Raw genomic sequence first — 26,474 nt, 5'->3', positions numbered from 1 at the left:
TGGAAGGGTGGGGGTGGGTAGGAGTCCAGCTCTCTAGCTTCACCTTGACCCAGAATCCTCTAACCACTAGAAGAATAAAAGATCCCAGAACCCCCTGCCCATATCCTCCAATCTCATTAGGGAATAGACAGCTACAGAATTCTACAAAAATATAAAAGCTTAGTCTGCAGATCCAGGTGACAGAACTCTAGGAATTTTGTATAGCTTTGCCTTTTTTTTTTTTAATCTTAAATGGCAGCTCCTACAAGCACTCCCTCTCCCCACCCAAGGAGGCCAGAGGAAAAAGTCTGACATTATTGCACACCCTAAAAGGATAAAACCAGGCATTGGCTTCAAGGACTCGTATCAGTTCTGTCCATAAGAGCAATGAGAGAAGCTCTCACCCAGCTTAGAAAACACAAGGCTGGACAACGCCTCCAGGTCCACTTGCCCGGCAGCCTGGTGCTCCCAGTTCCCAGCTGACCAGGTCAGACAATGAATGAACGAGCATTGCCAGTGAGGTTTCAAGAACCCAATCCACTCCTGGGGTTTGAAGCCCTTGGGGGGGTAGGGGATAGGGCTGTTCAAGGGAGTAGGGTTGGGACAGATGTTTGGGAGTGGCTAGGTGACAGGCTGCCTGGACCCATGGGCGCCACCTCTTGGCACCAAGATTTCAGACAAGAGAATATTGTCTGCAGTAGCACCAGACAGGTGGCCTGGGCCACGCCACTCCCCCTCTCCCTGCCTGTCTGCCCCTGACCACCTTCAAACCTCCCTTCTCCACTGGCTCCCCCTGGGCAGGCAGCAGCAGCAGCACCTGTAAACATCTTGAGCACTCGCTCATCACGGCCCAGGGGGCCAGCTCCCCACTCAGCAGCCTGCAGCCTGGCCTCCGACCCTACCACCTCCACCAGGAGGTTGCCTCTGCACGCCCAGCCCTGGACCCTCATCCTCAGGAGGGGCAGCCCAGTCCGTTTACACAGCTTAATTCCATTGCGGGCAGGTGGACGAGGTCCCCATCGGACAGTGCCTGTGATGCCAGTCAGCTAAGCCCACCCCCAAGGGCAGGAGGCTGAAGTCCAGACAGCTCAGGTCACGCATCCAGCCAGAAGTGAGGCAAATCTGTGCCGAAGCTTCAGGAAGGAAAACCCAGAAACACTTCCCCCCTCCCCCACCAACCCACAGATCCAGATCTGCAGCCTCTGAGGCAACCTCCCCCAGCCTCAGTCGGCCCCATTAACCAAAACAGCTTCATTATGCCAATTTCCAGCTTTCAATGTGCGGCTGATAGCTGTCAGCAGAAATAAGAGTTAATCTGGAATTACTCCCATTCACTGAGCTGCCTAGCTAGAGGAAGCAGTACAGCTTTGATAGCAGCAGCGGAGACCCTGCCTCCCCAGCCTGCACCAGGCAGAGGGGCTTCTCCTCTCCTTCACAGCTGGGGAGGGCAGGCTAGAGGTGCAGCCTTCCAGAGCAAAGGGTTCAGGTTCTCTCACTCTCAGACACGCACACACTCACACTCATATACACACACACACTCATATACACAAACACATACACACTCATACACAAAGAGGCAGCCCTGAAGCTTCCCTCCCCACCGCCCACTCCCCATCTCCAGGATCTCTCTCTCATCAGTGCCATCTGGACGTGCCTAACTCTCCATCCCTTTTGCTTTTACTCTGGACCGTGATTAGCTTTTTATTTAGGAAAATTACTTTATTTTATATATATATATATATATATGTATGTATGTATATATAAAAAGATTCCATTTCATTTGTAAAATCTCATTTTTTCTTTTTCTTTTTTTTTCCCTACAGAAAATGATGACGAGGTTAAAGGAGAAAATAAGTTACATTACAGTTTCCAAAATAGTTCTCGCTCTCCGCTGAAGATGGGCCACCGTTGGGGCTGCAATGCGCTCGCGGTCCCAGCTTGTGCTTTGCAAGAAGAGGGATTATAACTAGACTGTTATTTTAGGTTAAAATAGCCAAGAGACAGACGCCTTCGCCTCAAAAATATTCTGAGACACATAAAAGTAGAAGGAAACAAGTCTCTTCAGTCACAAAATGTCGTACATCCCGCATATACTAGATTCAATTAATTTAATAAAATAGAATATACATAGAGATTCTGCACAGACGTATTGCTTTCTCCCAACAGCTCCTGGTGTTGGGAACCTCAGCTGCACCGGGCCTCTCCTTCTGCCTGGAGCCAGAGTTGCCAGGGCTGCTGCTTTTAACTCTCTTTGGAAGTTCTGCTTGCAGGTACCCAGAGCCACTGAGGCAGGGAGGAGTGCCTCCGCCTCCTTGGTGTCTATATGGAACTTCTGTCAGGAATATAGCCCAGGAGGAGGAGCTAGGACTTGGCACCCAGTGGAGAAAGGTGAGTGGGAAAGTGGGGCAGGACTCAGGGGTCCAGGTCTGCTGGGTCAGAGGATAAACCGGAGAGACTCAGCACATCTTTCTTTGGGGAGGGCGAGGCAGCCATGCTGTCAGGGGGACCGGAGGCCAAGGGATCCTTGGAGTCGCTGGATGGAGCCCTCCTCCGAAGGCAGACGCCAGGGCTGGGCGGGGGCCGAGGGCCTTGGCCCTCGGGGGGGTCTATGGAGATACTGGGCGGGCTGAGTTTTTTCTTGGGTCGGCTCCCAGGTCCCCCAAGAGGCTGGCCCCCAAGGTTAGAGGGGTCTGTGCCCAGGTGGGGTTGGGAGCCACTGTCCAGGCAGCTGACGGCGATAGAGTGTCTCCTCTGCTCATCCAGCCAGGACGTGGGCCGGCGCTGGCAGCTCTGGGCCTCCACGCTGTAGCACTTCTTCAGGTCCCGTGGGGATGGGGGCTCCTCCTGGCCGCCAGGGGGCAGGAGGTCTCCTGAAATCCAGCTCAGCTCTGTGTCCAACTCTAAGCTGCTTCTGGTCTCTGGAGGGCCCTTGTCCCAGTTGGGTTGTGGGCCTGGGCAAGGGGCTCGTGGGGGCATGTGCTTGGAGATCTTGCTGTGGCTGCGGGAGTGCTGCTGTGCCTGGGTGCTCGACTGGCCCCAGAAAGAGTAGGCCCGGGCCAGGGGCAGGGAGGGCCCACTCACCTCTGCCAGCAGGTCTTCCCGGCTGCCCAGGCCCTGAATGTCCAAGGAGTCAGTCCTTATTGCTGCCTATATGGGGGGCGGGGAGGGCTCAGCCCAGCAGTCTCCTCTCCAGCATGGACTAGCCCTCCTGTAAAGCTGGCTGTGCCCCCCGCCCACCACCACCATGCACTGCAGGACCACCCTAAGCAGAGGTCCTGGTAGCCGCTCTTACTTGGAGATAGGGGTCATTGCAGCCTGACCTCTGCGGTCCACCATGTCTCCTCTCTCCCCACTAAACCCCTCCTCCATGCTCTGGTCTCCCCTCAGCCTGCAAGAATCACTGTCTCTGCAGCCCCTGCCTCCTGGGCTATGAGAGAGAAGCCAGGCCATCTCTGCTTACTGAGCTGGCTCCTTCACGCCTCCCCGCCTCTGCGTAGAATTCCCCTTTGGCTCTGTATACCCTTCCAGAGTGGCAAGAATCCCTCGATTTTACAGACTCAGGTTCTCTGTGACACAGTGTGTGACAGTCTCCGTCCCCAAGTAAAACCGACCCCTTCCTCTTCTGTGTCCCTGCTGCCCCCCACACATGGGTGTCTGGCAGCTGTGAGCTGAGGCTACAATCATCTGATGGCAGGTATGTCTCCACTATTAGACTGTGAGCTTCAGGCGGCAGGGGCTGTGTCCCCGGTGCCTGGCACACAGAAGCTGCTTAGTGACTGTTTACAGAATGAATAAGGACTGTGCCTGCTGCCCCAAGCATGTGAGATTGAGATTCTCATGTGTCCACGCTCATGCCTCAGGACACACACATGGCATGGGCTGTGGCCTTATCGCAGGTGGGCTCTGGGGCCGGGCGTGGTGGCTCACGCCTGTAATCCCAGCACTTTGGGAGGCCAAGGCAGGCAGATCACCTGAGGTTGGGAGTTCGAGACCAGCCTGACCAGCATGGAGAAATCCCATCTCTACTAAAACCACAAAATTATCCAGGCATGGTGGCGCATGCCTGTAATCCCAGCTACTCGGGAGGCTGACGCAGGAGAATCGCTTGAACCTGGGAGACGGAGGTTGCAGGGAGCCGAGATTGTGCCATTGCACTCCAGCCTGAGCAACAAAAGCAAAACTCAAAAATACAAAACAAAACAAAACAAAAGAACGTGGGCTCTGGAAGGTGGGCCCCAGACTTGGCCAAAAGTGAAGATACTTAAAACCTGCCTTGTGCCCCATAGCTCAGCCCGAAGTGTGGAGAAGAATTGGGAGGCAGCTCTGGTTGGTGAGGAAGGAAAGCCCAGAGACTTGGGTTCTACCTCTGACCAGATAGGCGTGACCCTGGGCAAGCACTACCCCTTCTGGTCTCCAGGCCTCCTCAGTGGAACAAGGAACCAGGTGCAAATTTCAAGAAGGCACACACCACTTCTGCTTTGCCCAGTACTGTGTCCCTGGTATCTGCAACTGAGCCTGGCACATCACTGGCACACAATAAATGTTTGCTGGAAGAATGAAAGTGTCAACCCAGGTCATCACCAGCAGCAGAGGGTCCAGCCCCAGGCCTGTGCCTGCCTTTCCACATCTGCTCACCTGGCGCCTGAGTGGCCTTTGAGCCAAAGGGGAGCGTCCTGGTGGGGGCAGTTTGGGGATGGTGCCCCAGGTTGGGGTGCTGTAGGGCTGAAGCAGATGAGGTGCATCTTTGGGAAGCTGCAGGATGTAGCTGGTGTCTGCTGGCTGGGAGTGAACGGACAAGACGGAACCTGTGGAGGGAGGGAAGCAGGAGAGGGGTGGGGAGAGAGAATGGAACTGGAGAGTTCAAGGGAGCAGGCTCCCTCCTGAGCCCCGCCTTCCACTCTCTCCCCCTCATCAGAGCCTCTACCCTTATGCCCTGGACTGAAAGCCATTCCCCCAGGCTAGAGGCTCTCCTAAGGTCAGAGAGACCTCTTTGGCTGCCTCAGTTCCCCATCCCCTCAGATCAGGACTGGCTTAGGCCAGGATGGAATCTCCCGTGTGAGCCAAATTGGCCTGCTCCAGCCCTGGTACCTGACTGAGCTTTGGGGAGCCCCCAGCCCCTGTGTCCCAGGGGCCCCTCGGCAATGCTCCCGTGCCGACACATGTAGCTGTCATTGGGCAGAGAGTGCGTTCGGCTGACCCCAGACTTCCGCACAGTCAGTAAGTCTGGTCCTGGCAGCTCCGTGGGGTGGGGCTGTACCTGCAAAAGGAACAGGGGAGGGAGGTGGAGGAAGAGGGTGTGTCTGGCTTTGATAACTGAGGCAGAGCTGACAATAGAAAGCAGCAGCGCCCCCCTGCCCAGCCCTCACCCCCATACCCTCCCAGGACAAGGTAGAGATGGGCATGAGCGTGGCTGGGGAGAGGGGCAGACACATGGATGAGCCCTCCACACGCGGGGAGGAAGCAGGTAGGAGGGGGTCTGGGCAGCCGGGAGAGTCTGCAGGCCCTGCGTCCCACCCCCTGCAAAACTGTACACATTGCATCACTTTTAAGCTCCCGCTGTGGTGGTGGAGGGGTGAGGAGGTATCCAGAGAAGGGAGAGCAGCCCCCAGCCCCCAGCCCTGCAGGTGGCTCAGGAGCTCATTCTAAAGGCTCCATTTCTAGACTCTGAAGGGAGTTCCAGTGTCCACAGGGACAGGCTGCAGCCCTGACCCAGAGCAGCTCAGGGGAGGATTAAAAGCTAACAGCAGGCCAGGCACAGTGGCTGGTGGCTCATGCCTATAATCCCAGCACTTTGGGAGGTCAAGATGGGCAGATCGCTTGAGCTCAGGAGTTTGAGACCAGCCTGGGCAACATGGCAAAAACCCATTTCCAAAAAAAAAAAATTAGCTGGATATGGTGACACGGCACCCGTAATCCCAGCTACTCCGGAGGCTGAGGTGGGAGGATTGCTTGAGCCCGGGAGGTCAAAGCTGCAGTGAGCTGGGATCTTATCTCTGCACTCCAGCCTAGGCAACAGAGTGAGACCCTGTCTCAGAAAAAAAGAAAAAAAAAAAAGCCAACAGCAGCCCCTACAACCCTGCACTGTCAGGGGAGGTGATGGGGAGAGGACCCTCCCAAGGAGCAGGGACCAGGCAGCTCAGGAGAGCTTGCAGGTTGCAGGCTGTTCATCCGATTCTTACAGCAGCCCCAGGTCCCAGCACAGGGCCTGGGTTGGGTTCATGTGGGTTGAATGGCAGATGACCACCAGAGGCGTATCACAGCTGGCTCCCTGACCTCCACTTTAACCAATGACTCTGGCAGGTGGGGGTGGAGGCCAAATTCAGCTGCTCCCTTAGTGGACAGACTCGGGGTGGGAGTGGGGTTGTTGCTCTGTTTCAGAGAACGGAGGTACTCAGCCTTGGACTCCAGCATGAGGGAGCCTAGGTTTGTTCTCAGGAGGTTTCTCCATCACCCTATGGTCCCCTTCCCCCCGAACCCTGCACCCCTTGTTCTCAGGGAGGCTGTAGGAGTCCTGTCCCCATGCAGGCCCAGCCAGTTAAATAGCCCCAGCAGGCCTGAGGATGGCTAAATTGGAGGACAATCTTATTTTGCTTCCCCTCTCAGCCCCAGGCTCCACTCTGCCAGCCACCCAAGACCCCTAGGGACACCCCAGCTGGTCCAGTCCCTCAGCTGGGCCCTCCTCCGACAACAAGAGGGGAATGGTCGATCGGTCGGGAGGAGAGGGCTGCTCAACCCTCCCAGTCAGAAGGGACTGGAGCTGGAGAAGGGAAAGCGTAGGGAGGTTGTCAGAGCACAGAGAAGCCCCACCCACCCCACTGAGTTTGGTGAAGACACAGGGACACACAGGGACAGTAACGGAGGAGACAGGAACAGCGCCCCAGGTGAAGAAGGGCATGGCAGTGGTGGCAGAGATGCGGCTCTCACCCACCACGTGGTGTGAAGGTCTCACATTGTTGGGGGGGGTGGGGAGGAGGCGGGCAGGGACAGGGAGGGCTGGCTTGCACAGGGCTCCAAATGCATAGACTGACTCTGATGACACCTGTTCTGGGCCGTGTCACTCCTGGATTCACTTTTTAATAATGGCTGCCCCTAAACCCTTCAGGGCAAGGCCCCAATTTAATCTTCTCTAATCTCTTTGTCCCCTCTTCAGGTGGGGCACCTGAAGACCTTCTGACAGCAAAGCATGGGCCACCGAGGGCCTAAGAGTTGATGCCTCTGGGTGGAACCTGGCAGCAAACTGAGAGGAGGCAGCCAGGACCCTCCCTGGGCCGATCTGGAGCCCTGCAGCCAGCCCAGCCCCGGGGGTGGCCGGGAGCAGTGAGGGCAGTGTGTATGTACATTGCTCTCCGGGGCACTAAGTAAGAGTGTGTGCATGTCATCAGGCAAAGAGTCATCCGTCAGAGCTAGAGAGCAGGACGGTTCAGACACAATCTCTGACGTCAGAGACAGAGCCTCCATCTCAGCTAGAGGGATCTAGACAGGGAGAGAGATGATCAGGCATGAGAAACCAGGACAGCACACACGCGCGCGCACACACACGCGCTCTCTCTCAGTCCCCACTTCCCCCTTTTCACGAAGCACAGGGGGTGGGGGGGGTGGGGGGAAGGCATCCCTTCTCTCTCCCCACCCTTTCCCCAAACAAGCTGACAATGCCTCCCCGCACCCACTTCAACCCCCTGCTCTGATCAGAGAGGCTGCGGCAGGCACTGAAGAGCCAGAGCAAACACTGACAAAGCGAGGAGACACAGAAACGCATTCTAAAGATACCCCAGGAGCCTTCCCAGCCCCTCCCACACCACCACCACCCAGTGGGGGAGCGGGAGGACCGAGGGCTTTCGACTCTCAAAAAGATAATACCAAAAAAAAAAAAAAAATGAAGAAAGGCCAGCAAAGCACTGTCTCTCCTATCGGCACAGACAGAGCGGCATGGGGGGCGCCGGGGACAATGCCGCCAATCTGATGGCTGTTTTCTGCCTATTCTCTCGGCTTCCAACAGCCTGGCAGGACTTGGCCTGCCCCCGGATTCTGGCTTCTCCCCTCGTGGGTCCTCCTCCGCCTGCCTGCAGCCTGCTCGCCCTCTCCAACTTGGGCTCTGGGAGGTGCTCTCCTCCCATTGGCCTGAAGTGGGCACACTCCAGTGGGCCGCCACACCATCTGGCTGGCTCACCTGGGACCCAGGGGGTGCCTCAGTGCCCACAGGATGCTAGGGGACAGTTGGGCCATCCCTCCCGGAGCCCCATCACCTTCCCATCATGTCCTCTTCTCCCACAACCTTTCCCTGTGAGCCTCTTTCAGGAAGGGGAGGCCTCGGAAAGGGACTCACTTTCCCACGATCATTCTAGGTCATTGCCAGATCCCAACAAGAGGCAAGATCCCTTCCCACGTGATGATCACTGTCCATTTTTTTTGGATCAGGCTAAAGGCTTCCTAAGAACCTGCCTGCCCACCACCCAAAAGGGCCTCTGGAGGACTCGGCTTTTCTATCTCCAACTGACACCTATCTCCAACTCTGAGTCTGCAGCCTCTCACCTAGGTGGAGGGAGGGTGGGGCCCTCTGTCACGTGGTAGTGGGTGGTGGTGGGGGGATCAAGGGGAGGAGAGGAGGGCAGGAGCAGCCCAGAAAGCAGAAGACCTGGAATTAGATGAGACTGGGGGAGAGGGCCATGTGGTGCTGTGGGAAGGGGCTGGACTTGGGCAGGAAACCAAGTCCTATTTCACACCAAGTTCTCAAAATCCACTCCCAGCCGGAGCCTTCTATCTCTCCCAGGACAGAAATCAGTGGCTCCTGACAGCACTCACCATGCCCATTGGGCTCCACGGCTCAAAAAGCCACCAAACCGAGGACTGGCAAGTGTGTGCTGGACACGAGCAGATAGACAGACTGCAGCTTGGCAGCGGGCTGCCTGGCCACCCACACCGTCTCCGGAAGCCCTCCTCCCTGGATCTACCTCCTTCCCTCCACCCCCTAAGGTCCCACTGCTAACTTATCTTCTGCCCCATCCCCACTTTTCTCTTCCAGATTCTTACAAATCCCCTCTTCCCTCCCCAAGCTCCTTCTCCACATACCCTTCTCATCAGAGGGGCAATCTCAGTAGCCCTGCCTTCCAGCTCTTTTCTGGAGGTGATCTCAGCCTAGAAGAAGCCCCGACTGTCTCTTGCACTCAACTGAGGCCCCAAGGCTGCACTTTCTACAGATACCCAGTGGGCAGGGAACACCCTCAGCTTGCCCAGAAGCATGGCACAGCGTGGCACAGCCCGGCACGGTCAGGGGAGAGGGCACAGCACAGGGGCACAGTAACCTGTGGGTCGGAGCCGCCCAGGCTGGGGGCAGAAGGGAAGGCAGAGGGCTGGCCACCTGGGCCTGCCAGCTCGTCCATCAGCTTCAGCTCCCACTCCAGGGAGCCCTGGATCAGCAGGGATATGGTGTCAAACAGCTGCCTGTCCTGGGGAGCCAGCCCGTAAGGGGAGCCGGAGAGGCAGGGGAGCAAGGGTCAGAGGGCAGTGATGGGAAGTATCGTGGAAGGGGATTGACCAGAGACACAGGGGGAGAAAGAGGTGAAACCCAGACAACACACATGCACATGCGCGCACACACACACACACAGCAACAAAGAGACAGAGGAGGGGGTGGGGAAGAGGGAAGGTGGGAGGAGGAAGAAAAGATGGGAGATAGAAGATGAGTAGAGCCCACGTTGGTGGGGAGAGAGAGAGAGAGGTAAAGAGAAGATAAAAAAGATGGAGAGATGGAAGAGAATCAGGCAGGTTAAAGGGTGGGTAGGAAAGAGATTTGGCAGTTGGGCAAGGGTAAGAAAGAAACAGGAAGGAAACAGAAAACTTAGCCTTGAACCTATGAGTCTGGAAGGGGAGGCCAGACCAGGCTGGAGGAGCAGGGCATGGCTAAGCTGGCCTGTCTGCCCGGGTAGCCCTGTGGGGTGAGTGTGGCAGCCATCCCTGGGGAGGGGCAGTGACTGCTCGCTCAGTATCCAGGAGGGAGGGCAGGAGGCTCCAGGAGGAGCCCTAGGGTTTGTGTGCTGCCCGCTTGGCTCCCGCCCGCCACCCTCCATACCCTTCTGCCCCAGCTCCTCTCACAGCCAGGGTGGGTGTCTGCTCACCGTGGGGTGCTCCAGGGAAAAGTGGGAGGCTGATCTCGCATGGGCCGCTGGGTGCAGGGCCCCAGGCTTGGGGCTGTCGGGGCTGTCGGGGCCCTCGACCCCAGGCCAGAGGAAGGGGCTGCCCAGCGGCGAGTGGGGCTGGGGGCTGAGGGTCTTCATCTCCAGCTCCAGCTCAGCCTCCAGCTCAGCCTCCTCCTTGGCCTCCTTGTTGCTCTCCTCCAGGTGCTTCATCAGCACAGCGATCACCACGTTGACCAGCACGAACTGGGCCGTCAGCACGAAGGACACAAAGTAGATGGGCGAGATGACCGTGTTGTAGCAGGTGGACTCCTGGTCACAGTCCCGGAGGGTGTCCTGAGGTGGGAGGAACAGAGGGGTGAGGCTAGGGAGGACAGTGGTTGGAGCTGTTGTGGAAAATCAGGTCACTGGTGTCACAGAACATTGGAGGAGGGGAAGGAAGGGAAGGAGGGAGTGTTTGGGGGGCAGAGGAGCATTAGATGCTGCCTGGGGAAGTGTGAGTCAGAGCATGTTCCTGGGAGAGGGAGTTCCAGAGTGTTCTAGCACAGGGGAGAGAAGGTCACATGCTTTTATCTGTGGCCAATTCATCTTCCCAAGGAATCCTAGCTCAGGAAGTGGGGCTGCCTCCCTGGAGCCTAGGCCAACCCTGGGCCCTTACCTTCATAATGCCGTTCCAGTTGTCACCTGTGGAGACTCGGAAGAGGGTTAGGAAGGCCATGCCAAAGTTCCGAAAGGTGGCATGCCGGCCCAGGCCCTCACAGGGGTGTGTCTCGTCACACTCTGGGGGAGGAGGGAAAGGGGGAGAGGCCCATGTTAGTCCAGGAGCCCCCTGGTCTCCAGCCCTGGCTCCTGCATCCTCCCCTACTCCAACTCACCCAGGTCTCCAAAGAGCTCCACGCCCAGAGCTGCAAAGATGAAAAACAACAACATGAAGAGAAGTCCCAGGTTCCCCACCTGGAAAAGAGAAGAAGAAATAGAAACGATGCCGCTGGGTCTCCCAGTCAGCTTCTCTGAGCCCCTGCCCTCTGGAAAGCACCTCCCCCTCCCCAGAGGCCCCCCACTTTCCGGCTACCTGGGGCAGGGCCTGCATCACCGTGTCCAGCAGCGCCCGCATGCCCGTGGCCATCTTCAGCAGCTTCAGCACTGCAGAACAGGACAATGTCATGAGCTGGCCCCTTTGGGTCCCTGGCCAGACAGCTGGCAGAGTCAGGGCCAGGACTGGGCTGGGGCTGCTGGGATGGCCATCCCCGGGCCAGCCAGGTTGCATCCCCACCCTCAGCCCTGTCCCCAGCCTCCCTTGGCAGAGGCTGGGAGAAAGACCGCTGGGAACCCAGGGCCACCCAGGCCTTGGCCAGCCACACAGCCGACCCTTGCTCTCTCTCCCCAGGCTGGTCACCCTGGGAGGGCAGGTGCGTGGGCTGGGCACCAACCTCGGGCAATGCGCAGTACCCTCATGATGCGGATGATAGTGGGGTTGATGGGCAGTGAGGCATTGACCTCGATTTCCTCCAACGTGATGCCCATGATGGAGAGCAGCACAATGGCCAGGTCCAGCTGGTTCCACCTGGAAAGCCCAGAACACAGCTCCCTGAGTGGGGGGAGGGGTTCCTGGAGGAGGGGGCAGTCGTGACACAGAAACACAGGGCTGGAAAGGAAGGCAGACATCAGTGGGTCCAGCCTCCCATCCCACAGAGAAGGGGCGTGGCTTATCTAAGGCCACACAGACAACTGGTGGCATGAATAGGACGAGGACTTTAGGACTTGTATTCATTTTTTTTTAATTTAGCACTTACATGGTGTTTACTATGCGCCAGGCACTTTTAAGGGCTTTACAAATAGGAACTCACACCTGCAGTCCCAGCACTTTGGGAGGCTGAGGTGGGAGGATCACTTGAACTCAGGAGTTTGAGAACAGCCTGGGCAACATACTGAGACCCTGTCTTGACTAAAAATAAAAATTAAAAATAATTAGCTGGGTGTGGCAGTGGGTGCCTGTAGTCCCAGCTACTTGGGAGACCGAGGTGAAAGGACAGCTGGAGCTCAGGAGGTCAAGGCTGCTGTGAGCCATGACTGAATTGCTACACTCCAGCCTAGGCATCAGAGCAAGACTCTGTCTCCAAAAACAAACAAACGAACAAACAGACACCAACCTCAAAACCAAACAGGAATTCATAATCTCACAGCTCTATGATGTGGATACTATTATTTTCTCTCATTTTACAAATGAGGAAACTGAGGCACAGAGAGGTTAAGTAACTTACCCAAGGCCACCAGCTACTAAGCGGTGAGACCAGGATTCAAATCCGGTTCAGGCAGTCTGGCTCCAGGCTCTGTGCTCTTAAGTCCCAGGCTAGGTCACACTGATTTCTAGCTGCCAGCATCCCCCAGGCCCTGTCTTGTCAAATTCTTTCCATGCCTTCCCATCTCCTGGTCCTGGATGGTCCCTAGTCCCCTATATCAGCCACAGGGTAGGGGCTGAACCTCAGGAATTAAGAAAGGTCTTTAGACACTAGGTCTTCCTGGGTATTTCCCCAAGAGACTCATCCCTTGCTATCTCTATGCAAGTCCCCGAGACCCCCCGCCCTTCTCTGTTACCTGTCCTGGAAGAACCGACGGAAACCAAAGGCCACAAGTTTGAAAACTGACTCCAAAACAAAGATGACAGTGAAGATGTAGTTGCAGATCTTCAGAGCTTCATCCAGAATCTGGCAGGGATGGGGGCAAGATGCAGGGTCCCTTAAGGACCAGGGCTGGGGCTTGCCCCAGCCCCTCCATCATACTGCCCAAGTCTGAGAGGCAGAGGGACTCTAAAGAGACCTGTCTTCTCTGTTCCCGCCATGATGGCTGGCCATTAGCCACCACCCCAGAAGGGACTAGGGTACTTAGTCACATGAATTAATCAACCTTATGCTAAAGGATCTTTCTCCTTGGGAAATGGTGAGGCGATCACATGAGAATGTACTAGATGACACAGTATGCCAGGACTGGAAGCGGCCTTGTGCATTACAAATTCAACCCTCCCATTGGACAGATGGGGAAACCGAGGGCTGGAAGACAGCCAAGGGAGGCTGACTGGAGAAGTGGCAAGGTCACAGGGGAGCTGTGGAGCTGGACATTCACTAGAATCTCAACTCCAGGAGGGCAGGCATCCATCTGCCTTCTTTATCCTCAAAGATCCAGAGCGCAGCTCATAGTAGACACTCAACATTTGCTGGTTGAAGAAACCAGGTCCTCCACTCCCTTTCTGTATGACCTTGGCCACATCAACTAACATCTCTGAGCCTCAGTGTCCTCATCTATAAAACAAATATGATATCCACCTCCAAGGGGCACAAGAGGAACCCATGTAACGTGCCCAGCACTTGCTTGGCACAGAGGTACCCTGGCTCAGGCTGTGTTAACCCTGCCCAGAGGTTCCGCAGCTGGCGGTGGGGGGGCCAGATGGCTGGTCCACTCGCTCCTACCTGGGGCTGCTGGTAGTGCTCCATGGCCATGGTGACCACGTTCAACCCGATGACACCTGTGATGAAGAGATCCAGGTAGTGGCTGGTGCACAAGTGGTGGACGAGGAGCCGGAAGCGGGAGTAGTCGGAGTAGTAAGGTTTGCACTGGGCTTCTGATGGGGTGGGGGGAAGAGCAGAGCAAGCATCAGGCTCCTGCGCCCTGCACCCCTCCACCCCCAGTCCCTCACAGCCACCAGCCTCTAACGCCAGAGCTGAAACATTCCAGTCATCACCATCCTCGCCCTCCCCACGCTGCCCCTTGGTGGGGGCAGCCGTCTGGGCGTGTCCCCCTCCAAGCATCTGTTGTACTGGCTGCAGTTGAGGGCAGGATGGATCAGGACATGCAGAGCCCCCCACCTACATTAGACGCCAGGTGAGCCCCCTCCCCTAGGCAGCCTCCAAAATCCACCAGCCCCTCATAACATCCTCGACTCAGTGTTCCGCAGCAAGGCCAGATCGATACGATGAAAAACAACTGGTCAGGCTCAGAGGACGCTCCATCAACAGGGAGGCAAAGGCTTTTACTCCTTCACCAAGCTCAGCCCCTTGGGGGAGCAGAGGAGATTACACAGAGCTGGGATTTGGAGATAAAACCGGAGATTGGAAATTGGACATCTTCTTGGCTGGCTGCACTGACCCACCCAGCAGGCCTTCAGAGGGCAGGGCCTGGGTCTCCTGCACCCTCATGTCAGCGAGGGCAGAGGGGAGGCCTTGGGGCTCTGCTCCATCCCAGACTCAAGCTGGGAGAGCCCCACCTGTTGGACTCACCCAGTTTCTAATGAGGCACTGCCCAGCCTGCTCCTGGGTGTTTGGGCAGCCTTAGACTGCAGGCCGGGCTGGAAGCACTGTCTGAGATCTGTCAGAGGCACAATGTTTCTCTTGTAATTAGTGAACCACTTAGTTATGAAAATCACGGAGCCAGAAGGTTGGACTGTCAAGGAGGCAGAATAAATCTGGGGGCAGGAGATTTCAGGGGGCCCTCTTCCAGATGCTGAGGAAGGGCCAGGCCAAGTTGGGGCCCATGTTCTTGGGAAGAGGTTGGGACAGATTGGTCTCTCACGAAGCCATAAAGAAGGAAGAGGCTCCTCATGGGGAGGTGTGTGGCAGCCTCAGGTCCCAGACAGCCCTTCCCCGTCTCGGGAGGTCTAGGAAGAAGCCAGCCAGTGAGGGCTGCAGCCTCTGAGGCCTGAGCCAGGGGGTAGCTGGCTCAGGGGCAGCAGGAAGCTTTGGGCCCAGGCCAGCTCAGATTAACTGTCCTTTCCCATGCATAGGACCATTGAACAGAGAGGTAAACTGAGGCAAGGAGCGGCCTGGGGTGGGCCCCCACCCGAGGCTGAAGGAAGAAGAGCACCCAGGTATTGCACATCCAGCCTCGTGGGCTGCCATGCTCCGGGCCCACCCGGCCACTCTCCAGCATCGGCCTTGAGGTGTGGATGACCACGGAGCAGACAGTCCCCGGCACTCTGCTGCGCCTTAGGCATGCATGAGGCCATCTTCCTGTTTTCGGAGATTGGCCAGCCAACTGTGGCTCTGTTTGTTCAAGAACACAGCCCCAAGAGTGTGGGGCTGGAGAGCCTGGGGCAAAGGAGGACAGGAGGCTATGGGTCATCCACAACGCGATGGCAGAGGGTAGGCCAGGTGGGCCGGGCCTCTTCCTTCCTTCCTTCAGTACCACAAGAACCAGAGGGCGCTAGTCGCCCTGCGTTGCCTGAGCAGCCGGAACGCTTTCTCTGCATTAATCTCCATAAATGCCGAGAGCACCCGATCCCATTATGCTAAAATATGAATGGAGAATTAACTAAAATGTTTGAATACAATTAGGTTAGAAAAAGCGGCTCCTTATTAGCCCCATCATTAGCTGAGACAATGTAGAGGAGAGGCTGGGAGAGTTGCCCCCTCTCCCCGTCACCCCAGCCTGACTCTGTAGGCAGTTCCAGGCCAAACGGAGCGGCTGTTCCCACCAGCTCAACCTTCTGGCCTTGCCCTAGGAGTCTGTGGGGTGGGTGGGCTTCAATTCAGCCGGGACCCTCCTCCAAGAGGTCCAGAAGGAAGGCGGGACAGGAGGACTGAGGCAGGGCATCTGCTTAGAGACAGATCCCGGCCCCTGAGGTCTGTACAAAGGCCCCTCCACCCTGGCCCCTACCCCAGATGGCAGTTGCTGAGGCTGCCAGAAATCCCCCATTAGAGCGCAGGTCCAAAGAGTACCAGGCCAATCTGATCAGCATCTCCTCGGGCAACCCCTTTGTTTTTCAGAGAGAGAGAATGAAGCCAGGCAAAAAGTGAGTCATTCAGCTAGCCACGAGGCATGACTGAGCTGGACCTGAACTTCCAGCCCGAGGCCCTCGCCAGTTGCCAGGTGGGTGCAGACACAGGGCTTTGAGGCTTTGGCCCAGAGGATGCCCCTGGCCTCCACAGTTAGGGCCTGGTGATGCCACCCCCCTTTGCTGCTCTCTGGACCTCGGCTCTGCAGGCAAGCACCTGCGTGTGGAAAAGAAATAGAAATCCCCTAGGAGGAGCCTTGGGCAAGCCTGATGCTTTGAGAGCTCCAACCATAGCCCAGGAGGAGCCTGGACCTGTGGTCACTGATGCATTGGTGGCTGTGGCACCACCTCCCTGCCTTCCACCAGGATGAGCTGCCTTAGGTGGAGAAAATACCAGAGTTAGACAGTGGGGGGAAGGGCACACCTAGGGCGGCCCAGGCCCCCAGTTAGGGGCAGGGAGAAAGGAGGGGTGCAGAAGGAGGGCTGCAAGGCAACAGGCACAGTGAGTTAGTAAGAGTCACGGGGAGCCCAAGGCACGGCCAGGGTGGAGGGTTTGCAAAGGGAAGTGGCAATGAGTAGGCAGAAGACAGGGGTCACTCCCAAGGACACAGGCCCCCCACGGCAGAGGCCACACCTTCAGCTGCCGTGGCCAGGCCTGATCACTGGGTCCCGGCCTGGTGGAAGGAAAGAGGGTGAGTGAGTGGAGGTCGATGCCGCAGGTAGCCAAGGAGAGTGGAACTGGTGTTGGAGGCTTAGTGGTCCCATGGGGCAGCCTAATGACCCGCAGCCCCGGTCCCTCCTTCCATCTGGGAAGCCGGGGTGGTCCCAGGCGTCTGGTCAGGCCTATTCCCCTGCTAATCACAGGCTCTGCTCTTCTGCCTTTCCCTAGGGTCTGGCTCTCCCCGTCCTGCTGGGAGCAGCACCAGGACAGGAGTGCTAGCAGGGAGGTGTGGTGCACGTGTTTGATTCCCAGCAGCCCTGGACTGCGTTTAACTCTGTCCCCATCCCCCTGGTGGGTAGACCAGTGAATCTGCACTGCTGTGGGAGAACCTCTGGGGTAAGGCCCAGGAATCTGTGTTTATGTTTTCCAGGTGATTCTTATGCACATGGAAGTTTGAAAAGCTCTGGCACAGGCCACGCAGAACTCCAGGTCCTGGGAAGTGGGATTTGGGATGATCTGAGCCCTTACTGGGGGTCTCTGAGTCCTCATCAACAGCCAGGGAAGGTAATTGGTATACACGCCCGTGTGTGCCACCCCAAGATACAGTGGGGTCTATCCACTCCAGGAGCACAGCAGAAGGTACCCGGAATGGGAGTGCAGGGCAAGGGTCATGAGAGTGTTTAGCACTGAGTGGGCGAGTCACATCTTAGGGGCCGTGAGAGTCTGCATGTGTTGATTTCTGGGATAACATCCAAGATGAAAAAGTCTCTGTGGGCCAGCCCTGTGTTAGGACGTTTTGGGGTGAGTGTGAAAGTGTGCAAACTTCAGTCTACAGACCAGGTGAGCCCATAAGGGAAAAGCTGAAGGCCACTTCTTCCCTCCTTCCCCTCATCCCCTAACAAGTCACGAATTTGCAAGACAGCCTGATGCAGAGATGTGGGGACCCTGGCAATCCAGACACAAGCCAGCTAGAGACTCCTGAGCCCCAGAGAGACAGTCTCTCAATGCCAAACACCACTGCTTAGCCTCATGGGGCCATAGCACAGACAGCCTCAGGGATAATGTACTGAATGGAGTCTCAGGGGTTTTCTCTTGGGTGGGTCCCTAAGACCCCACAGATCATGACGCCCAACATCCCCAGGGCAACATCTGCCTGATTCTGGCTTCCGGGGGAGTAGGGAAAGTGGAGAAAGGTACAGCCGGTGGTTCCCAGCATGGGGGTCCTTATGTTCTCTCTCTCTCTCTCTCTTTTTTTTTTTGAACTGGAGTCTCGCTCTGTCACCCAGGCTGGAATGCAGTGGCGCGATCTGGGCTCACTGCAACCTCGGCCTCCTGGGTTGAAGCGATTCTCCTGCCTCAGCCTCCCGAGTAGCTAGGATTATAGACGTGAGCCACCATGCCCGGCTAATTTTTGTATTTTTAGTAGAGACAGTATTTTCACCATGTTGGCCAGGCTGGTCTCAAACTCCTGACCTCATGATCCACCCGCCTCAGCCTCCCAAAGTGTTAGGATTACAGGCATGAGCCACCGCCCTGGCCCTTATGTTCTTTCCAATACTTCAAAAAGCTTGAAAGAAACCCTGTACTTTGCCTGTGTTAAGGCCCCACAGACTAATTTAATGACGAAATGGTCTTTCTTTGCCATCATTTAGTGCGTAACCTTCTGCAGCTCAGAAGCTGTGATTAGCAATTAGATGCACCTCTGATTAGTAAAAATGATGAAAGAAAGTCATTATTGAAGTGCTCGTAACTTCATAGACAGCCTTCGAAAATGTGGGGTCTGTTGCAGGAGATGATAACTGGGGGCCTTGGGGATGAACAGCTTGGGAACCACCAGCTGGAGACATAGTGTTAGGAGGCCCCACAGCTCTGCCATGGACTCCATGAGCCTCCACACCTCCATCTGGGGGCCAGTGCGGGAGAGGGGAGCAGGGAACCGAGGGACCATAGAGGGTGCGCTGGACCAGGAGAGTCTTCCCAGAGACATGGCTCTTAAAGATAAGGACCCAAGTCACTCCCAAATCTTTGGCTTTTTTTGGGAGAAGCTCATGGCCAACTCAGGCCTTTGATTCCCAATTCCTGCTGTTTGTAGCGATGACGCAGCCACCGTGATCACTTGACTATTAATGAGTCTGTTCAATTATTCATTGTTACATTTTTAAAACAAATCCTTCCCCTCTCTGCTCCTCTCATCCTGCTCCCTTGGATCAAAGTCTCCCCTCAGACAAAAGGAGACAGGAGAGATTTGCAGCTCTAATAATTGACCGGTGAGCTACAGGGAGGAGGCACAGGAGGGAAAAGGCAGCGGGAGGTGGGGAGCTGGGCCGGCCAAGGAAGCCCTTGCTGGGAAGGTAGGCTCTCCGAAGGGCGTCGGCAGAGAGGCCTCAGGCCCTCGCCTCCCGTCCAGTTTGACACAGGCCTGCGAGATGCCCAGCGCTTCAGCCCCTGCCCTCCTGGGGGCCCCAGGGACCCTCACCCCTTCACCCCAAGAGGATAGAATCAATGAGCCATGGGGAGGGAGTGAAGAGCATGTCCCCACGCGCATAAGCCCACACCCCAGACGCAGTACCTGACGCAGCGCTGGCTGAGCTGCCGGAAGCAATTACATCGTCCAGCATTAGATCTAAAAGAACGAAACACGACATTGGTCACTGGCTGGACCAGGTGCGCTGGGCAGGGCCCCTCAGGGGCAGCTTCCCCTCAGCTCCCACCTCACTCTGCCTATGGGTGGGGTGAGTTGAGTATGGGTGGCTGGCTCTGAATGTCCAGCCCAAAGCTGGGGGCACAGGGCACTTGAGGAAGACAAGCAATGTGGCTAGCTGGTCAGGGTCAAGGGGCAGGGAGACACCCAGGAGGGGCAGGCAGCCAGTCATAGGAACAGATGTCCACTTCTCCTGCACTGTGGCCTCAGCTGCACCTGAGACTACTACAGACCCCAGAAGGGGAGCCAGCTGGGCAGGCAGGGGCCACAAGTGCCGCCTGCCAAAAGAATTCCATCTGCCCGACTGTGAGGAAGGGGTGGGGAGGATGGAGCAGGAGTGGGAGCGTGGCCACTGGGGACAGTGCACCTGCTCAGCTGCAGACATCCACAGGGAAGCCGAGCCCGGATCCCTACCCGGAGCTGAGCAGAAGGTCTTGGGGGTGCTGATAGTGAGGGTGAGGGACATGAAGAATGGCACCCCCCATTGCTGCCCAGAGGCCAGCGTCTCCCCCACATCCTGGGGCAGCTTCCGCTGTTCACAGGGAACACAGGCCCCCTCCCACCCCCACCCTCGTCTGCAACTCCCACACTCTCTGCCCTCCTCAGAGTGCCTCTCCCAGGCCACGGGAGATAAAGCTGAGGGCAGAGGGGAGGCAGGGGCACGGCAATCCCTCACTCATTTGGTGGTACTCACATGTGAACACACCAAAGGCAAACTCAGGCCATCGCACCCATCTTATCGGCGGAAGGAAGACGGTTTGTGAAAAGGTGAAGAGAGCATAGGAAACCCTCACCCCAAACAGAGAGACACACAGACAGACACACAAAGGCTTAGAGAAACCCACACACAAAGACACTTAGAGAGACGTGGGCTGTGACTGAGAGAGAGAGGCGCGGAGATTACACTGCACCAGGCAGACGGGAGCCCTGGAGCCTGGGAGAGAGGCAGACAGGTGCAGACGCACCTGGGGATGGCCCAGAAACAAAGTGGCCTCGGCGCCTGCCGCGTCTCTCACATCCTTCCTGGCCCGTCTTCTCACTTAGTCTCGGCCCACCCGTGGCATAAGGGCATGAGGACGATGAATGGGGGCTTCACCCACCCAATGCCAAGAGGTGCTGGGGAGCACAGGTGAGGAGGTGAGGGGCTGCAGGGCCCCAGGTTATTCCACAACTTCCCCAAGCCAAGGGGAGTTTTCTTTTTTTGTTTTCGTTTTTGCTTTTTTTTTTTTTTTACTTTGGCAAAAAAAAATACATACATATATTTACATATATGATGGTAGAAAGTTTTGTTAGAGATAGGGAGGGAGGGGTGCCTGGGTTCTCTTTCACGCTGTTGTCCATTACTGAGTTCTGCTGAGGCCTTGCTCAGCAGCTGCAGACACTAGGTGGGTGCAGGGTTAGATGCTTGCTGCCCACCCTGGGCCTCTGGATGCTGGCATGGGGCAGTTGAGCAGCCAATGAGGCTCCTCTGAGAGTCAAGCTCAGGGAGGCTGGGTGTCTACCCCCATTTGGCATCATCTGGGGGAGGATGATGCTGAGGTCCCGGGAGCCCCCAGGGTGGGGGCAGCTCCCCCTACCCATGGGGCTGAAGTGGCCTGCTTCATGCTGGCTCTAAAGGCAGACATGCTCTTGCGGGGAAGGAGGTGAGGAAGGAGGAGGGAGTCTCTTCTCCCTGCCCCCGGCCCCAGCGCCTAGCCCCCTGCAGTCGCAAGGCCAAGGTCAAGCACGACCCAGAGAGAGGTGGAAAGACTACCGACCAGCCATCTGCTTCTCCTTACTCCTTCTCTTTTTCTCCAGTCTTCGTAGACGCTTCTCCTCCCGCCGCCGGGCCTCCTCTTCCTCCTGGTGCTGCCGACACTTGTGGAAGTTCTCCACCACCACACCCACAAACATGTTCAGGACAAAGAAGGCCACAATGAGCAGGAACGAGATGAAGTACAGCAGCATCCAGGGGTTGTGGTTCATGATGGGCTGGCGGGGAGCAGGAAGGACAGGCGGAGCCATCAGCCCGAGGGCAAGCTGTCTTAGGAGCTGCCCACAGCCTGGGTTCCTGCAAACCCAAATAGCTACAGCAACCTGACAGGCGATGGAAATGAATGGTGTGGGTTTGATGTGAAGCAGTAGGGAGGGGCAGGGACTGTGGTAAAGGGGAGAGTAATTCTCCATCCAAAACTGCCTCTTTGTTCTGGCTGACTCCTGCCCTGAGGGAATGCAAGCCCAGTATTTCCAGATCTTCAGACTTTTCCTGAGTAGACACAAATCTGAATCTCTGAGTAAAACTCACGATTTTTTTTTTCTTTTTTTAGAGACAGGGTCTTGCTCTATTGCTTAGGCTAGAGTGCAGTGGTGCGATCATAGCTTATTGTGGCCTCGAACTCCTGGGCTCAAGAGACCCTCCCACCTCAGCTGGGACTCCAGATGATACCACCACACCCGGCTAATTGTCTTTAGTTTTTGTAGAGCTGGGGGTCTTGCTATGATGCCCAGGCTGGTCTTTAACTTCTGGCCTCAAGTGATTCTCTTGCCTAGGCCTCTCAATGCACTGGCATTACAGGTGTGAGCCACTGCACACAGCCCAAATTCACCAGTTTAAAAATATTCACCACTAATTCAAAAAATGTTAAACATGTTGTAGACCAATAAAACATGCCCAGATTTGGCCCACAGGCCACCAGCAACAGCCTCTGCTGTAACATGTGATGCTTCTTTCATGGCATTTTGCCACCCTGCCTTGCTCATTCTGTCCTGAAATCAGCCCATGCTGAGCGACCTGGGTCCACAGATGGGTTCTGCCCACCTCAGCCCTACCTGCTGGTCCACGCCCACAGCATCCAGCCCATCGTACATGATGTCCACCCAACCGTCCTTGGAGGCCAAAACGAACAGGGACATCAGGGCCTGATGGGGAGGAAGAGAAGGAGATATTTGAAGTCTAGGATGTGTGGCTGAATCACCTACTACCTGCCCCCAAAGTGCCTCCTGCATCAGCTCCAAACACCTTAGCTCTTGAGGGGTCAAGCTGGAGTCACACTCCAGGCTCCAGGAGAGCCCCCATCTCAGGGTTGCATAGCTAAGCTGCAGCTGGAGGGGCCCTGAGAGATGGTCACACCCTCTGCCCTCCGCCAGCTAGGACAAGAGACCCACAAACCCTGGAAATCCAGAAACCAAAACCAGGGTGGGTCTGGGAAGCAAAACTGAGTGAGCAACTTCGTTTTCTACATTTCTGTTTCTGCAAATATGGAGTGAGGAAAGGAGTTATCTTGACAATATGCCTGTCCCTTCCACCGTGTTAAACAAATATACGTATCATCTCATTGCATCCTTACTGCGACCTCCAAGGAGATTCTATTATGACTCCATTCACCAGTTAATGAAACTGAGGCTCTGGTCAGTCAGCTGCTCCAGGTCATTGAGCTGACAACGGTGGGGTCAGAATTTGCACAGGATTCACATCCAGGGCTGCCTGTCCCCACTGCCACGTGTGCTTCCTGCTCCACCATGCAGCGCTGTGGCCCTGGGCAAGCCCCTTACCCTCTCTGAGCCTGTTTCTTCATCTTTAAGGATGGCTAGAGACCCCATGGGCCCACTTTTTGGGGCCCTGAGGGATGGACTGGGCTTTGCGACATGCTGGTGGTTAGACAGCAGAGGGTGTGAAAGGCTGATCTCTTCTTGGAGCCCACCGGAGTCAGCAGGTATCATTAAGCACGGCCCTGTGCCCCATCCAGCCTCCTTCACCACAGCCCCACCTCTGAGCCTGGGGCTCACCTGGCCAAGGTTGTCAAAGTTGTACTTGTGCCGGACCCACCGGTAACTGGCCTCAGCACAGTCCGATTTATTGGTGATGTTCCTGGTATCCTCGCCCTGGCACACGAAAAACTTCCCTTTGAAGAGCTGGACACACATTCCCAGAGACAGAGAAAAGTGAGCTGTGAGCACAGGAAGCCCGGGACTCCTGAGCCCCACCCCCACACCAGCCTGGGCACATTTTGGGTGAGTGTGGGGTGCTCTGCTCTGGGGTCAGTCAAGTCAGGGAAACACTGACAGGAGCCTCCCCTGCCGACACCCCCTTCCTTTCCAAGAGTTGGGAGGAAAGGTCATCGGGGCGGGCAGTGGGAAAGGGTGAAGGCGCGTAACAGTCATTCATCTTCCACCAGTGGTTAGGTCAGGCGTGTGCCAAGTGGGGGTCCCCAGCATCATCTGGGAACATGCTAGAAACACACATTCTCAGGGCCAGCCCAAATCTACTGAATCATACACTCCGAGTTGGGGGAGCAGCGATCTTTTAACAAGCTGTTCCGGTGATTCTGACGCAAACGCAAGTTTGAGAACCGCTGAGCTAGGCATTTAATTCTCACAGCAACTCTGGGTAGGGGAGTGGGTATTATCAACCCCACTTTACAGATAAGAACCACTGAAGCTCAGAGAAGTTAATCCACTCACTAACGTCCCACAGCCAGCAGGTAGCAGAAAGAGGGCTCGAATCCAGGTCTGTCTGATTGGAAAGCTCACCCTCATTCCAGTGTAAACCAGGCTATGACTACTGATGAAGAAAGGAAGGCAGGACCGGGGGCCTGAGCAAACTGCTCCAAACAGACTAAATTCACCAGAAGGACTGGGCTCAACAATGGTTCACTCTACTGACCCAAGGAGGCTGGGAAGTGGGGAAGGGGAAGAGCACTGGGTGGGATTGGGGAGGGTGTACAGAGAGGCACCACACAGCTTTGGTAAATGCACCCCAGCCTGGTCCCTAGGGCTAGCGATTTCTAGGAAGCCAGGGAACAGCCCCCCACCCAGGGCAGAGTGGACATCCCAGAAAGCCAAGGGAAGGAGGGGCGGGGAGGGGAGGGTGTAGCCACCCAGGGGCTCCCACGCTGCCTGAATAGCCAGCTGTCTACCCTGCAGCTGAAACAGCTGGAGCCAAGGGCCCTGGAAGACTACGATGGAGGGGCTCCCCGGCCCCCTGAGGCGTCTGCTGAATCCTGCAGGCAGCTCTGGCTCTTTCTCTTCCAAAGCCAAGTCTCCTCCCTGGGCCCAAGGCCAAGTTTCCCCAGCAGCCCCCACTTCCTGCCTCGTCTGGGGTCTGCACCCGCCTGCCTGCCAGCACGCTGCTAACCTGGCCCAGCTGTCTGGGCCCTGGATCCCCAGACCTGGCCTGCAGCCCACTGTGCTCGAGCCGGGAAGGAAGGGAGGGGATCCCGGAGTAGATTGCGGGCCAGCCTCTGTGCTCAGGGAGTGCGTGCAGAGGGCAGGAACAGCAGCCTGCAGCTCCCATGGCCTGAAGCCTTTCTGCAGCCCCGGTCCTCCTTGGGGCCTTCCTCTAGTCTCCCAGTTTTCTTCAAAATGCCCAGGAGGTAAAAGGGCCTAGAGCCTGGATGGGAGCATCCCTGCTTATTCCTGCCTGGAATGAAGGCAGCGGCAGCTTGAGCCATAAGACCCAGGGGCCAAGGGGAGGGGCCCTCCTCAGGCTTTCACCCACAGCTGGCCCCCAGAACCCCACACACCTGCACCCCCAAGATGCCGAAAATGATGAAGAAGGCACAGCAGATGACTACAATGTTGCCGATGGGTTTCAGTGAGGACATCAGCGTCTCCACCACCAGCTTCAGCCCCTGCGCCCGGCTGATCACCCTGGGGAGGGGAGAGAGGGAGGTGACAGGGGTTTCCCCAGCCCAGACACTCCCTTGTCCTTTGACCCTGCTCCCCACCCCTAACCTTGGCCACTGGTGCCTTCCTGGCCTCTGGTGGCAGAACACAGTCCTCTTTTCACAGGACTCCTGCCATCAGGACCCCTACTGTAATCTCTCAAAACAAATGGCAGAGATCCCTGTGCCCCACATCTCCACCTCCATCCCAGGATGTCAAATGTATGACCTGTTTGGGCTGGGAGTGGGGAGGATTCAACTCAAGTGAGGCGTTCCCTAGGGACGCAGTGTATTGTGGGTTGGGGGTACCAGGAGACAAACTTGTAGGGAAGCAGGCAGAGAGGGGGAGGGACAGAGGGAGATGGACTATCACAGTCAGGGAAGCATCGCCATTAGTCCATATCATCCCCGTCCAAAAACCATCTGAGTTGGGGGTGGTGACCGGCTGATTGGAAAGGGATTCCTGAAAGGGTAGATCCCTGGCCAGGAGAAATGTCACCTGGGGGTGGTCCCTAGCAGAGGCCTGAAGATGGGGAAAGCCAGCAAGAGGAGTCTGTCACCTCACGGGGAGGGGCTGAGTGTCACTCCTAGGGGCCACACAAGGGAGAGTTGCAGCTGCAGACTGTGAGCCCCTTGGCCCCTTGTGGCCCCTTGTGCTGTGCGCTGCACGGGGCTGCAGTCACCTTACATCACATGGTGCGGCGGCCCTGAGGAATATGTCATGTTGAAGAGGAGGAAAGCAGGTGTGTGCCTGGAGGGAAATTACTGGGGCCGTAATCTGAGTGCTGTCTGGGGCAGGGACAGGATCGCCTGTGGGGGTCACAGACAGAAGGCTGGCCTGTGCGGGCTTTTGTTTGGTGGCAGGGAATACTGGTGGTCGGAGGTGTCCCTGCGGAGAGGGCCACCTGTTGGAGGTGTTCTGGTACTGGGGAGGGGGTCACCTGAGCGGGCGCAGGGTCCGCAGCAGCCGCAGCACCCTCAGCATGCCCAGGATCTTGGTGCCGCTGTCAGAGACCATGGACACCAGAATGTCGATGACGGAGATGAGCACCAACAGCCCGTCCAGCACGTTCCAGCTGCTGCGCAGGTACGCCTGCTCCCCGAAGCACCAGCCCAGCGCCACCACCTGGGGACCGCCGCCGCGTCACCGGCCGCCCTCCCTGCCGGCCCCAGCCCTGCCCTGCGTTGCAGCCAACCCTCCCACCCTCAGCCCAAGCCGTCTCCACCCCCACCGGGAACCAGAGGGCCCAAGCCAACACCAGCCCCCATCACCTTCACTGTCATTTCAGCCAGAAAGACTGCGGTGAAGATGTAGTTGGAGAGGGTCAGGAAGATGCGTTCCTGCGAGACAGGGAAGACAAGGTTTGCCTGACAGGAAGCCCCACCCTTGGGCCAGGTCTGCTCTGCATACACAAGTCAAAACCTGCTTCTAACGTTTGACTCAGAAAACGACTCCCACCGTCCACAACAATGCAGATCACGCCCCTCTCATACACACACAGAGCCAGTGCCAGGTCCCTGGACTCCCCTGCAGCTCTGCAGACAGTCGCACCCCTGTCTGTGACCAGAGCACCCTTCCCCTACAGCCACTTAGCCA

At 56.7% G+C, this 26,474-nt stretch overlaps 1 protein-coding gene and 1 long non-coding RNA gene across 2 annotated transcripts in view; one reads left to right on the top strand and one right to left on the bottom strand.

Moving 5' to 3' along the window:
• Positions 1-2,113, top strand: part of LOC105524625 — a 4,951-nt gene extending 2,838 nt beyond the window's left edge. Inside the window, exon 2 of the long non-coding RNA XR_001003790.1 lies at positions 1,803-2,113. This is a non-coding gene — a long non-coding RNA (uncharacterized LOC105524625). The remainder of the gene's footprint in view (positions 1-1,802) is intronic.
• Positions 1,678-26,474, bottom strand: part of CACNA1G (calcium channel, voltage-dependent, T type, alpha 1G subunit) — a 65,924-nt gene continuing 41,127 nt past the window's right edge. The window contains exons 20-36 of the mRNA XM_011959968.1: positions 26,150-26,218; positions 25,819-26,003; positions 24,737-24,863; positions 23,001-23,126; positions 22,044-22,133; positions 21,014-21,206; positions 13,574-13,725; positions 12,705-12,814; positions 11,540-11,673; positions 11,182-11,252; positions 10,985-11,063; positions 10,768-10,889; positions 10,092-10,445; positions 9,279-9,422; positions 5,068-5,236; positions 4,615-4,784; positions 1,678-3,126 (exon numbers count right to left, since the gene is read on the bottom strand). Coding sequence (XP_011815358.1) covers positions 2,392-3,126; positions 4,615-4,784; positions 5,068-5,236; positions 9,279-9,422; positions 10,092-10,445; positions 10,768-10,889; positions 10,985-11,063; positions 11,182-11,252; positions 11,540-11,673; positions 12,705-12,814; positions 13,574-13,725; positions 21,014-21,206; positions 22,044-22,133; positions 23,001-23,126; positions 24,737-24,863; positions 25,819-26,003; positions 26,150-26,218 — 3,030 coding nt within the window. The 3' untranslated portion in view covers positions 1,678-2,391. The remainder of the gene's footprint in view (positions 3,127-4,614; positions 4,785-5,067; positions 5,237-9,278; positions 9,423-10,091; positions 10,446-10,767; positions 10,890-10,984; positions 11,064-11,181; positions 11,253-11,539; positions 11,674-12,704; positions 12,815-13,573; positions 13,726-21,013; positions 21,207-22,043; positions 22,134-23,000; positions 23,127-24,736; positions 24,864-25,818; positions 26,004-26,149; positions 26,219-26,474) is intronic.

This window comes from Colobus angolensis, unplaced genomic scaffold (genome assembly GCF_000951035.1).
Source record: "Colobus angolensis palliatus isolate OR3802 unplaced genomic scaffold, Cang.pa_1.0 Scaffold50, whole genome shotgun sequence".
Classification (NCBI taxonomy): Eukaryota; Metazoa; Chordata; class Mammalia; order Primates; family Cercopithecidae; genus Colobus; species Colobus angolensis.
The sequence above is the reverse complement of the archived record's forward strand: the minus strand, read 5'-3'. Positions and strand labels throughout refer to the sequence as shown.